Source organism: Bufo bufo, chromosome 3 (assembly GCF_905171765.1).
Source record: "Bufo bufo chromosome 3, aBufBuf1.1, whole genome shotgun sequence".
Lineage (NCBI taxonomy): Eukaryota > Metazoa > Chordata > Amphibia > Anura > Bufonidae > Bufo > Bufo bufo.
The window spans coordinates 596,475,044-596,488,833 of NC_053391.1; the positions used below are offsets into that span (position 1 = coordinate 596,475,044).

At 45.5% G+C, this 13,790-nt stretch overlaps 1 protein-coding gene across 1 annotated transcript; it reads right to left on the reverse strand.

The window, feature by feature from the left end:
- Positions 1-1,258: 1,258 nt before the first annotated feature.
- On the reverse strand, positions 1,259-6,918 carry LOC120993944 (transmembrane protein 70, mitochondrial-like). The gene is made up of 4 exons (XM_040422406.1): positions 6,891-6,918; positions 6,046-6,176; positions 3,843-3,954; positions 1,259-1,761 (listed from the first exon to the last, which is right to left on the reverse strand). Exons 1-4 carry the CDS (start codon positions 6,916-6,918, stop codon positions 1,313-1,315), a joined length of 720 nt encoding a protein of 239 aa, XP_040278340.1. The 3' UTR covers positions 1,259-1,312.
- Positions 6,919-13,790: the final 6,872 nt, after the last annotated feature.

The window sequence follows — 13,790 nt, forward strand, 5'->3', positions numbered from 1 at the left end:
GAGGTATGTACCATCCTTTCACACATATCCTGTGGATGGAAAATTGTGCTCAACTTTACTCAAAACGTCAAGTGTGAAAGGAAGCGTTAAACGTCATCTTAAAAAAATTAAAATAAATCTTAAGAAAATGACACCTTTACTAGGAATCGACCGATATTGATTTTTTAGGGCCGATACCGATACCGATAATTTGTCAACTTTCAGGCCGATAATTTATACCGATATTCTGGGTATTATTATTTTTGAGGAAGAAAAAAAATTTCCTACACAAATCTGCTGAAAATTAATGTTTATTGTTAACGTGTATTATTATTTTATTTTATTTGTAAATCTTTTTCATTTATACTTAATATTTTTGTGTTTTTTTTTTTTTTTTACTAACTTTTAGCCCCCTTAGGGACTAGAACCCTTGTCCCATTCACCCTGATAGATCTCTATCAGAGTGAATAGGATCTCGCACTCTCCCTGCTGCCCTGTGCTCTGTGCACACAGCAGCATGGAGCTGACTATGGCAGCCAGGGCTTCAATAGCGTCCTGGCTGCCATGGTAACCGATCGGAGCCCCAGGCTTACACTGCTGGGGCTCCGATCGGAGGAGCAGGGGAGAGGGGATCCTGTGGCCACTGCCACCGATGATTAATACTGGGGGGGGGGGGGGGGGGCGCACTGCGCCACCAATAACTAATACTAGGGGGCTTGAGGGGGGGGGGGGGCGCACTGCGCCACCAATGTTTTTACTATTGGGGTGGGGGGCACACTGCGCCACCAATGATTAATACTAGGGGGCTTGGGGGGGGGGGGCGCACTGCGCCACCAATGAAGATACCTCTCTTTCACATACAGGAGGCGGGAGCTGGCTGCAGAATCACATAGCCGGCTCCCGACCTCTATGAGCGGTAGCTGCGATCCACGGCACCTAAGAGGTTAACTACCGCGGACCGCAGCTGCCGTTCATAGAGGTCGGGAGCCGGCTATGTGATTCTGCAGCCAGTTCCCGCCTCCTGTATTTGAATTAATGAAAGACTCATCTTCATTAGTGGCGCAGCGGCCACAGCCCCTCCCCTCCTCTTGTCTTCCGTCCTGTCATTGGAGGCAGCGGCAGCAGCATCACAGGGGGAGGAGACACTGCTTCCTTCTCCCCTGTGCTGCGGAGGGAACACAGAACGCGCTGAGAGCAGCGCGTTCTGTGTTCCCAATACGTTATCGGTATATCGGCAAAATAGATGCCGATAACGTTCAAAATCCTCAATATCGGCCGATAATATCGGCCAAACCGATAATCGGTCGATCCCTAACCTTTACAAACACAAGGTTTATTTTTCCTTAGAGGGAGGATTTAGGTCTTCTAAATTAAAAGTGAAGGGTTTATCATAACCCATAAGGTGCTGATAATCATTGGAATTGGGAAATAACATTGGATTTATCAGCATGGATTTCTTCTTTGCATAAAATGTGGTGAACATCTTGCTCACTCCAGGTACTTCAACATCTTCTGGGGAAAACTCCGTCCTTTTCTCTCTAAGAAATGCATTGTAAGTGATTGCAGTATAAAGGTCTCTCTCCTTGTTGTGATATAGGCGAACCACATAGCCCTTGGTCAACAAATGCAAAGTAACAGGAGTAATGAAGGTGAAGAATCCAACTATGCTGAAGAAACCAATCTTCAATGGAAGACTGTCTACTCCGATGCCAGAATTTGCAAAAATCATTGGCAGAATAATTAAGCTGACCACGCTGGTAGAGTAGGAGAAGAACTTCACCCCTGTATGAATAATAAAGAACAGATTAGTAACACACATATTCTAACTGTATATGTATATATCTGGCAAGTTTAACACTGAAGACACAGTCCCTTTAAAAGCAACCTAGAACTTTGATCCAGAGAAAGCCAAAGACTAGGTGTAGAAAACATGTCTGCGCGCTCTGCTTTTCTAGGGTCTCCTGAATTGTATCCTATCATGCAACACAAAGATTCTGGCAGTATAATTATCCTCAGGATACAGTAAAGACCAAAAGTTTGGACACACCTTCTCATTCAAAGAGTTTTCTTTATTTTCATGACTATGAAGGCATCAAAACTATGAATTAACACATGTGGAATTATATACATAACAAACAAGTGTGAAACAACTGAAAATATGTCATATTCTAGGTTCTTCAAAGTAGCCACCTTTTGCTTTGATTACTGCTTTGCACACTCTTGGCGTTCTCTTGATGAGCTTCAAGAGGTAGTCCCCTGAAATGGTCTTCCAACAGTCTTGAAGGAGTTCCCAGAGATGCTTCGCACTTGTTGGCCCTTTTGCCTTCACTCTGCGGTCCAGCTCACCCCAAACCATCTCGATTGGGTTCAGGTCCGGTGACTGTGGAGGCCAGGTCATCTGGCGCAGCACCCCATCACTCTCCTTCATGGTCAAATAGCCCTTACTTTCAAAGTTTTCCCAATTTTTCGGCTGACTGACTGACCTTCATTTCTTAAAGTAATGATGGCCACTCGTTTTTCTTTACTTAGCTGCTTTTTTCTTGCCATAATACAAATTCTAACAGTCTATTCAGTAGGACTATCAGCTGTGTATCCACCTGACTTCTCCTCAACACAACTGATGGTCCCAACCCCATTTATATGGCAAGAAATCCCACTTATTAAACCTGACAGGGCACACCTGTGAAGTGAAAACCATTTCAGGGGACTACCTCTTGAAGCTCATCAAGAGAATGCGAAGAGTGTGCAAAGCAGTAATCAAAGCAAAAGGTGGCTACTTTGAAGAACCTAGAATATGACATATTTTCAGTTGTTTCACACTTGTTTGTTATGTATATAATTCCACATGTATTAATTCATAGTTTTGATGCCTTCAGTGTGAATCTACAATTTTCATAGTCATGAAAATAAAGAAAACTCTTTGAATGAGAAGGTGTGTCCAAACTTTTGGTCTGTACTGTACGTCATCAGTATCTGATCAGCTGGGTTCCGACACTCGGGACCCCCACCGATCAGCTCACCAAGCACATCGCCGTACATAGTATAGTGGCTGTGCTTGGTATCGTGCTCAGCCCCATTCACTTGAATGGGGCTGAGCTGCTCCTAGGCCACGTGACACATGAACGTGTCTTTACTGGCCAGGGGAAAGCTATTAGAAGGTCGTGGTGCTACTGTGAGCGCTGGTACGTTCTCAAAACATCTGATTGGCAGAGGTCGGGGTGTCAGACCCCCACTGATCAGATACTGATGAACTATCCTGAGGATAGGTCATCAGTATACGTCTCATTGGGCAGTCATGCCTTTCCTGTATATCTAATACGAGACACTGCTGAAACACCATTACAGTGTGCAGGCAAAATGCCGATATACCAGATATTTACAGCAGTACAGACACCATATCTGCCCCCCAACACCTATGGGCGCCTGCACCTAGGGCAGAGTAGAGCCTATTCTCCACACTCCCTGTGAAAATACAGACATCAATGTCATCCCATATTCTATCTGCAATAAGAGGTGCATAAGATACTGCCAGGCACATTTAGGAGGGCTTATCTTTTAGGACAAAAGGGGATTAGGATTTTGAAATTCAACATGAAATTTCAATACCCTGTCTGGTCATTTACCGCATATAAAGGTCACATAGAAGCAGCTCTTCAATATTTTCCCAGTTGACTGGTGCTTGCACCCGCTACCTCCGTGTAAGGTTGGGGCTACAAGGTGACAGCACATCATCCAGGATCCAACACCTGGACCCTTGGTGGCAGGTTGATGTCACAGTGTAGCCCCAGTCTTACACTGATGCTGCTCCACCTGCATGGAGGACCTCAAGTAGGATGTGGCAGACATATCAGCCAAGAACGTACCAAGCACTGCCGTTCCCAGGTTTCCAATGTAAACCAGTCTGTCCTCCTCATGGTTTACTGGAGTGGAGGACGTGCTGACGAAACGAACAAACTTCACATCAGGTACAGAAACCTATTGTAGAGAAAGAAATAAAACGTTTGTGTCAGAGAATGTCAAAGCCACAACATGCGTGACAGACAGGGAAGTGATGCTGGAAGTGGAAATTTAAAGGGGTTATCCCTAGTATAGGCCATCAATCATATATTAGCAGTAGTCAGACTCCCAGCACCCCCAGTGATCAGCGTTTGAACTGGTTCATCCTCAGATCGTGGTACTTTTCATTGTGGCCGTTCAGAGTACTGCAGTTCTCTCCCATTCAGGTGAACGGAACAATACGCAGTAAACAGTACTAAACCAAAATAATACAAATAAATGTGTATAATAGACATTCTGCCGGCCCAGGTTTTACTGTAAGGGCTCTTTCACACGAGCGGATCCTGTGCGGGTAATCTGCTGCGTGAATGAGGGCCAAGCCCTCTCTCCGGACAGCAGAGACACGGAGCAGTAACATGATTGATAATGCTCCGTGCCTCTCTGTGATCTATTTACTATAAAATCACGATCAGATAAAGTTGTCACCGTGATTTTGTAGTAAAAAGATCACAGAGAGGCAAAGAGCATTATCAATCAGGTTACTGCTCCGTGTCTCTGCTGTCCGGAGTGGGGCTTGGCTGTCTTTCACGCAGCGGATTACCTGCACGGGATCTGCTCGTATAAAAGAGCCCTAAAGTCAACCACACACATAGGACAGCAATAAGCCAAATGCTTCTCTGGCTGATGATCAACTTTCCTGACTGCCCCATACATGTTGTTGTCCTTCATGTACCCCCATCTTCTGCCCTCCCCTGATACTACATTAAAGAGGACCTGTCACCTCGCCTGACATGCCTGTTTTAATAGCTATATACATTCCCCATGTAATAATAATTCTGGAGCATCTTTCTTATGTCTCTATGTTGTACCATTCCTTTGTTATTCCTACTAGAAGTTATGAATAAATTGCTAGCAGTCTGCAGTAAGGGTACAGAGCGGTGGTCACAAGTTGGGGGGGGGGGGGGTGGTGTACCTGCACAGACTCACTCTATCCAATCAGTTGCCGTTTTCAGACTGAGCAGGTAACCCCCCTAACTGGTTACACCCCTCTGTATCCTTACTGAAGGCCAATAGCAGTTTATTCATAACTTCTTGTGTAAATAATAGAGGAATGGCACAACACAGAGCCATAAGAAGAGATGTAACACAATTGTTATTACATGGGGGATGCATGAAGATATTAAAACAGGCATGTCTGGAGAGGTCCTCTTTAAGGTTCTATCTATCTCATATATACATTGCTGCATCCTTCAGAATTATCTCATTTCCGCATAAATTTGGCTTCCATCACATCTGATTTTTACACAAGTCCTAAAAGTAGATAAAGATCATACAAATGAGTCAAAAGTATTAGACTTGGTAATTTATTTATTACGGAAAGTGTTCCAATATCTCACGTCTGTGAGTGGCAGAAGCATGTCACCCTCTAGGGCGCAGGTACACAGTGCCCTCGATCACCGCACCGTAGCGGCACTAGGATAGAAATGAATGGGGTCGCGGTGCAGCCACAGCCTCAGAATCTCCAGAAATGCAGCAGTGTTGGATTTGTTCCCATTTTGGGGTCCCGTCAAATGAGTTAGTTCCGCTGTGACCCCATTCATTTCTATGCTAGTACAACTAGACTCCAATGCTGGGGCGCAGTCCCCGTGGATCTGAACCCTCACCACCAGGCCTCATTTACATGACTGCATCCATTTTGCAGTCCGCAAATCACTGATCCACAAAATACAGAGGTGGTCCTAGTGCTGTCCACCCTCCCACCCCATACACATCAGTCTGTTTGTTTCCCAACCAATGTGCCTCCAGCTGTTGCAAAACTACAACTCCCAGCATGCCCGGACAGCCTTGGGCTGTGCGGGCATGCTGGGAGTTGTAGTTTTGCAACAGCTGGAGGCACACTGGTTGGGAAACAAAGTATAAAGACGACAGTAGGCGCCCATATTAGGCAGGCCTTAGGGTAAGGTGATGATGAGGGGTCCTGATGCACACTCCATACTGCGGTCAGTACAGCACCAGAGGCTACCTGCTGCACACACCACGTGACGCGTAGAGATACAAGGTCAGCCTCACCTGACGCCCGGGCGGCGCTCTGCTCCGCAGGGACAGGGAGAAGACACACGTCCGTGCCCTCCCCAGACACAGCGTCCCGCGCAGCGCCCCCCATACAAGTGACCCGGAAGTGATAGAGTCCACCCCGCTGCCTGGTTACGGCTGGAGCAACAATAAAGTCACATGACTGGCGGCTGCTGGGCGGGGTTTACCGCTGCCTGGGAAACATAGGGGGAGACGTGTCAACAGCCTAAATAGCTGAGAAGTCAATTAACCCTTTACAGACTGCTCCTCCACAAACATCCAGCAGTGTCCCCAATAAATCAGACTGCCAGCCCGGGGTGTCACATAAGCCGCACCAGCCTCCCAACAGCCGCAGACTTCAGTGTTACATGGAATTTGCTGCGGTTTTCCCAGGAATTTGGGTGCAGAACACGCACTGAAATCAGTGTAGAAAGTCAACCATGTGAACACGTCCTCAGGGTATATTAAAGGGGTATTCTGGTTACATAACGTTAGCCGATATCCATAGGATAGGGAATAACTATTAGATCAGTGGGGGTCCTACCACGTGGGAGCCCCCAAAATGCGAAGCAGCTGGTCAGGCTTGTGCCCTGCCTCTCCATTCATTTCTATGGGAATTCTGCAGGGTAGGCTGAGCGGCTGCTTCATTCATTTCAGGGGGAATCCAAGGGGTATGGAGCCCACCGATCTAATAGTTATCCCTTATCTGGTGGATAGGGATCACTTTATATAACCGGAATACCCCTTTAACATCATACAAGGGATCCTCCACTTATGACCCCACTTTATTAGTCAGAGCTGCAAATGACTTCTGCTATGGCAGACAAGGCATAACTATGTACAGTCCTGCAGGGCCGGCTCCAGGTTCATGTGGGCCCTTGGGCGATAAAGCCTCAGTGGGCCCCCCTGTGCTAAGGCCCCTTGCAGACGAGCGTTCCCCCGCAGCGAGTCCGCATCGCCGCACCCAGCCTGACCTCCCAGCACTGACGGGATTCACATAGCATTATATTGATTTATGATGCTATGTAACCCTTACAGTGCTGGAATGTATTAGATGACACTAACAGCATTATGCCAGTGTTATCCAATACATTCCAGAACTTTAAGGGTTAGATCATAAATCAATATAATGCTATGTGACCTCCGGCAGCGCTGGGAGGTCAGGCCGGGTGCTGCGATGTGGACTCGCCGCGGGAGGAACGCTAGTCTGCAAGGGGCCTAAGGGCTCTTTCACACGAGCGGATGCCGTGCGGGTAATCCGCTGCGTGAAAGAGTGCCAAGCCCCGTCCCGGACAGCAGAGACACGGAGCAGTAACATGATTGATAATGCTCTTTGCCTCTCTGTGATCTTTTTACTACAAAATCATGGTGACAACTGTATCTCACTGTGATTTTGTAGTAAAAATGTCACAGAGAGACACGGAGCATTATCAATCATGTTACTGCTCCGTGTCTCTGCTGTCCGGAGCGGGGCTTGGCTGTCTTTCACACAGCGGATTACCCGTAGTCACCCATAGCCAGTCCCCCAAAGCCAGTCCCCTGCCCCCCTTAATCATACCCAGTGTCACCCAAAGCCAGTCCTCTGCCCCCCTTAATCATACCCTGTCACCTTTACCCAGTCCCCTGCCCCCCTTAATCATACCCAGTGTCAACCAAAGCCAGTCCACTGCCCCTTAATCATACCTAGTGTCACCCTTATCCAGTCTACTGCCCCTTAATCATACCCAATGTCATCCTTATCCAGTCCCCTGCCCCCTTAATCATACCCAGTGTCTGTCACCCTTAATTTAAGGGGGGCAGGGTCTAATTGAGGGGGCTGGGTAAGGGTGACACTGGGTATGATTAAGGGGCAGGGGACTGGCTTTCGTTGACACTGGATATGATAAAGGGGGGCAGGGGACTGGGTAAAGGTGACAGGGTATGATTAAGGGGGGCAGGGTCTAATTGAGGGGGCAGGGGACTGGGTAAGGGTGACACTGGGTATGATTAAGAAGGGCAGGAGACTGGGTAAAGGTGACAGGGTAGGATTAAGGGGGGCAGTGGACTGGCCCTGGGTGACACTGGGTATGATTGTACTTGTTTGCACTTAAATTATCTGTAATTTAAAAAAACTGTTTGTTACAAAGATTGTTTTCCTCTTTGTGTATGTTTAGGTGAACTGGGGGGGGGGGGGGGCACAAGATTAGCTCGCACAGGGCGCCTGAATACCTAACGCCAGCCCTGATCAGAATGTTGTATTTGGGCCTGGAATTCCCGTTCTTCTGGAGTAACAAGGAAATCTGTCATCAGGACATTGTATTAGGGCTTGGGCAGGGGCGTAGCTAGAAATGCATGGGCCCCATAGCAAAAAAAGTTATGGGCCCCCCCCTGTGCCATCCAAAGATCCCCCTCCCCTAAACAGTGCCATCCACAGATCTCCCCCCTAAACAGTGCCATCCACAGATCCCCCCTAAACAGTGCCACCCACAGATCCCCCTAAACAGTGCCATCCGCAGATCCCCCTAAACAGTGCCATCCACAGATCCCCCCCTAAACAGTGCCATCCACAGATCCCCCCTCCCCTAAACAGTGCCATCCACAGATCTCCCTCCCCTAAACAGTGCCATCCACAGATCTCCCCCCTAAACAGTGCCATCCACAGATCCCCCCTAAACAGTGCCATCCACAGATCTCCCCCCTAAATAGTGCCATCCACAGATCCCCCCTAAACAGTGCCATCCACAGATCTCCCCCCTAAACAGTGCCATCCACAGATCTCCCCCCTAAACAGTGCCATCCACAGATCCCCCCTAAACAGTGCCATCCACAGATCCCCCCCTAAACTGGGGGCCGGTCGCAATTGCGACTGCTGCGACCCCTATAGCTACTCATGCAATAGATCTCTCCATTTGTCAGGAGCCTCCTGGATATTCTTCTTTATTCTTTTCTTTTTGCTTTTTATCTCAAATTCAGAATTAAATTAAACATATAGCAAAAAAAAGTTAAATACAAAAGCAGAGAAATAAAAATTTAGAAAATTTAGAAAAAGAGTCTCTTAATGGCTTGGATAATTAAAGCATCCCAAAGTTACTGATTTTTAAAACTAGGCTCTGTCAGGAAGGTGAAAAAAATAACAGGAACGGATGAAATCCATCTAGTGGGATTAATAATAATGCTTATTTACGGCATAGTGAAATAAATAAAAAAAAATTCCTTTAACCATATGTACCCTGCTATAAACAAAAAAGTTTAAGTATTTCAGGGGAAAAAGAGCAAAAGTATGGACCCTAATGGGAAATTTAATTTGCATAAACCCTACCAACACTTTGCTATGGGGGTAATAATTGGTCCACCTCACAGTCGCACACATCAGTTGTGCTGCACTCAGGGCTCGGGCTGTTGTGTGCTCCTCCAGTCCCAGGCTGTAGAGAACAGAGAGCTGCTGATTGGTGGATTAGAATCTGATCAACCAATCAGCACTTCCCCTCAGAGACATGAATGATAATTGCTGTTACCAACTGTCATTCCTGGTTGCCGGCTGCAGGAGGAGGAAGATGTCTCCCAGCTCTGCTGCATCACACCCCCCTCTGTCTGCAAGAGAGAAGCATCCGTGTGTCTGTAGTGAAGTCTGCGACCCCTCTTTAGATCATGGTAAGTTCTGACATTGCAGGAGGGGGATCATTACTGTACCAGGGAACTGTATGGGATGATTTATGTGTATGAAGAGGTTCATCTAAAGCACTGCATAAGACGAGCGGAGCTTGTTCATAGCAGCCAATAAGGTTCCAGCTTTCAGACCATTTGGAAAGTGCCTTTAGTTCATCTATTCACTGCCCCCTTTATCGTACTGGTCACTTCCCACCCTAATTTACAGATCACTGCCTTATCTTACAATTCACTTCCATATATTACTGGTCACTGTCCTAACTTACTGGTTATTACCCTACCTTACTGGTCTCTATCCGCCCTATTTTACTGCTAACTGTCCTATCTTCAATTAATTAATGATATAGAACACCAAAGAAGATATGTTGGGAATTATGGGTTATCTCAATGTCCTGTTTTTGGGTATGGTCATGAATTAGTAAAATCATTTTTTTGATACTACAATTGGGGTTATTTATTGTAGGTGACTCTCCCAATTTACCCATTATTAATTACTGTATCGCCCATTATCGTATGTATCCGTGATCTTAATAGTCTGACATTTCCACTGTCCTGTCTTACTGGTCATTACCCTATCTTACTGGTTATTATTCATCCTATCTTACTGGTCTCTGTCCTATCTTACTGCTTACTATCTCCCCTATCTTCCTGGATGCTGCTCTATCTTACTGGTCAATGTTCCCCCTATTTCACTGGTCACTGTCCCTGGTCACACAAACAACAGCAACCATGATAACACCAAGGTAAGGAGAGGCGATGATTAAGGCTACTTTGAAACTGGCGTTTTGGCTTTCCGTTTGTGAGATCCGTTCAGGGCTCTCACAAGCGGTCCAAAACTGATCAGTTTTGCACTAATGCATTCTGAATGGAAAAGGATCAGATCAGAATTCATCAGTATGCCTCAGTTTGCCTTCATTCCATCTCCATTCCGCTTTGGTGTCCGTCTGACGAGACTGAGCCACAATGTAAGTCAATGGGGACGGATCCGTTTTTTATGACACAATCTGGCACAATAGAAAACTGATCCGTCCTCCATTGAATTTCAATGGTGTTCAAGACGGATCCGTCTTGGCTATGTTAAAGATAATACAAACAGATCCGTTCAGAACGGATGCAGACGGTTGTATTATCGGAACGGATCCATCTGTGCAGATCCATGACGGATCCGCACCAAACGCGAGTGGGAAAGTAGCCTAATTATTAAGTCCACTGCTTTTGGTAGTTCATAGCACAAGTAGAGATGTATCATTCCTGTACACCAGAAAACTGATAAACAAAAGTTGCAAATTCTGTTTAAAATGTTTGTAAATGGCATTTTACTGCCAGCCTTTCCATTTTTTGAAAGGGGTGGGCTTAGACATCAGCCCCAGAAGATTTACTTGATGTATGCCAGTTTTCTGCTGTACATGATGACCGAAATCTATGGCAGCTGTGAGCTGGTCAAGAATTCATTCAGGGCGCATAGACTGTCAGAGGATGCACTTAATTTGTAACCAGGTATGAACTTCATGATAAATTAAATGCATCCCCCCTGCTCTTGATAAATTTCCCCTGAGATGTTTAGTGAGTGGAAAACAACTCCAAACATGTTCTGACAGTTGCTGGCTATTATGGGATGATGGAAGTTGTATTTCTACAGCAGCACTTGCTGAGCCAGAGGTCGTAGACCATTGTCCTAGAAGTTGAAATAATTTCTTGCATCAATCGTTATCAGGGTTTTTGTTTATTTCTAGTTTACATCAAATTTTATATTTCTCCTCTATTGCCTCCACAATTGCCTGGAAATGATTTATATCTTGTATTCTTCCTTGCAGGTGTGCACATGTCCATTTTGTAGGAAGGATGACATCACAGCTGCAGAGTTGACCGTCTGATAGCCTAGCTCGACTGCCCACCTCTCCTGAAGACCCCCTCAGTCGAGTGGAGGACATCATCTCTGAAAGAGGGTCCCACAGGTGCATCCTAGCAGTTTGAGCACCACTCCTGCAAGAGTCAATGCCCTGAGTGATTTCACTAGGGAATTACTCCAGGATGGTACTTGTGTTGGGATACACCTCTGGCTGACTATCATCATTCTATAAGATAATGATGTAGGTGTGTGCTGTCAATAACCCCATAAAGATTTGTGAATGTTTAGATTGAATGGCTACTATCAGACAACCAGGAATGGATGTCTAACATCCCATGATCTATGCAGCTTATCTGGATACTTCATGCAGTACGGGAAGTCTAAGTGGCCATTTATGGACAGGTAGGAAAGATAGTTAGCTAACAAATGAGAAATGCATATATAAGTGATAATGTAATAATCAAAAGAGGAAAAAATGTGGCAGGAAAGAATTAACTCTGATTTCTTGTATCAATCATTATCAGAGTTTTGGTTCATGTCTGGTTTCTTTCCACTTTCCTGCTTCTCCTCTATTGATATAACATTCAATTATTGCCTGTAAATGATTAATATGTTATATTCCTAGTTGAGGGCGTGGATATGTCCATTTTGTAGGAAGGATGACATCACAGCTACAGAGTTGACCGTCTGATAGCCCAGCTCGACTGCCCACCTCTCCTGAAGACCCCTCAGCTTTTTGAGAGTTGGGTGGAGGACATCATCTCTGAAAGAGGGTCCCACAGATGCACCCTAGCAGTTTGAGCACCACTCTTACAAGAAGAGTCATTGCCCTAAAAGCGTGATTTCACCGGGGATTACTCCAGGGTGGTCCTTGTGTTGGGATGCACCTCTGGCTGGCTGTCGTCATCCTTTTAGGTAGATAATGAAGTGAGTGCTGTCAATAACCCCATAAAGAAGCGGGAATGTTCAGATGAAATAGCAACTATGAGGTGGTCAGGAAGGGGATATCTAACATTCCCCAATGTATACAGCTTATCTAGATACTTTATGCAGTACATTCAATTTAAGAGGCCTTTTCTAGACAGCTAGGACAGATAGTTAGCTAATAAATCAATGAGAAATGCATATATGAGTGATAATGTAATGATCAAAATAGGAGAAAATGTGGCAGGAAAGAATTAACTCTGATTTCTTGTATCAATCATTATCAGGGTTTTGGTTCATGTCTGGTTTCTTTCCACTTTCCTGCTTCTCCTCTATTGATATAACATTCAATTATTGCCTGTAAATGATTAATATGTTATATTCCTAGTTGAGGGCGTGGATATGTCCATTTTGTAGAAAGGATGACATCACAGCTACAGAGTTGACCGTCTGATAGCCCAGCTCGACTGCCCACCTCTCCTGAAGACCCCTCAGCTTTTTGAGAGTTGGGTGGAGGACATCATCTCTGAAAGAGGGTCCCACAGATGCACCCTAGCAGTTTGAGCACCACTCCTACAAGAAGAGTCAATGCCCTAAAAGCGTGATTTCACCGGGGATTACTCCGGGGTGGTCCTTGTGTTGGGATGCACCTCTGGCTGGCTGTCGTCATCCTTTTAGGTAGATAATGAAGTAAGTGCTGTCAATAACCCTATAAAGAAGTGGGAATGTTCAGATGAAATGACAACTATGAGGTGGTCAGGAAGGGATATCTAATATCACATGATGTATACAGCTTATCTAGATACTTCATGCAGTACATGCAATTTAAGGGGCCTTTTCTAAACAGCTAGGACAGATAGTTAGCTAATAAATCAATGAGAAATGCATATATGAGTGATAATGTAATGATCAAAATAGGAGAAAATGTGAAAGGAAAGAAGTAACTCTGATTTCTAGCATCAATCATTATCAGGGTTTTTGCTCATGTCTGGTTTATTTCCACTTTCCTGCTTCTCTTTATTGATATAACATTCAATGATTACCTGGAAAAGATTAATATGTTATAATTCTAGTTAAGGGTGTGGACATGTCCATTTTGTAGGAAGGATGACATCACAGCTACAGAGTTGACCGTCTGATAGCCCAGCTCGACTGCCCACCTCTCCTGAAGACCCCTCAGCTTTTTGAGAGTTGGGTGGAGGACATCATCTCTGAAAGAGGGTCCCACAGATGCACCCTAGCAGTTTGAGCACCACTCCTACAAGAAGAGTCAATGCCCTAAAAGCGTGATTTCACCGGGGATTACTCCGGGGTGGTCCTTGTG

Coding starts and splice junctions, on each gene's coding strand:
- LOC120993944 (XM_040422406.1), bottom strand. CDS start 6,918: ATGAACCTGGAGCCGGCCCTGCAGGACT. Junction 6,177..6,890: donor GGAGCCGGCCCTGCAGGACT/GTACATAGTTAT, acceptor AGCCGTAACCAG/GCAGCGGGGTGGACTCTATC. Junction 3,955..6,045: donor GAGCGCCGCCCGGGCGTCAG/GTGAGGCTGACC, acceptor TCTCTACAATAG/GTTTCTGTACCTGATGTGAA.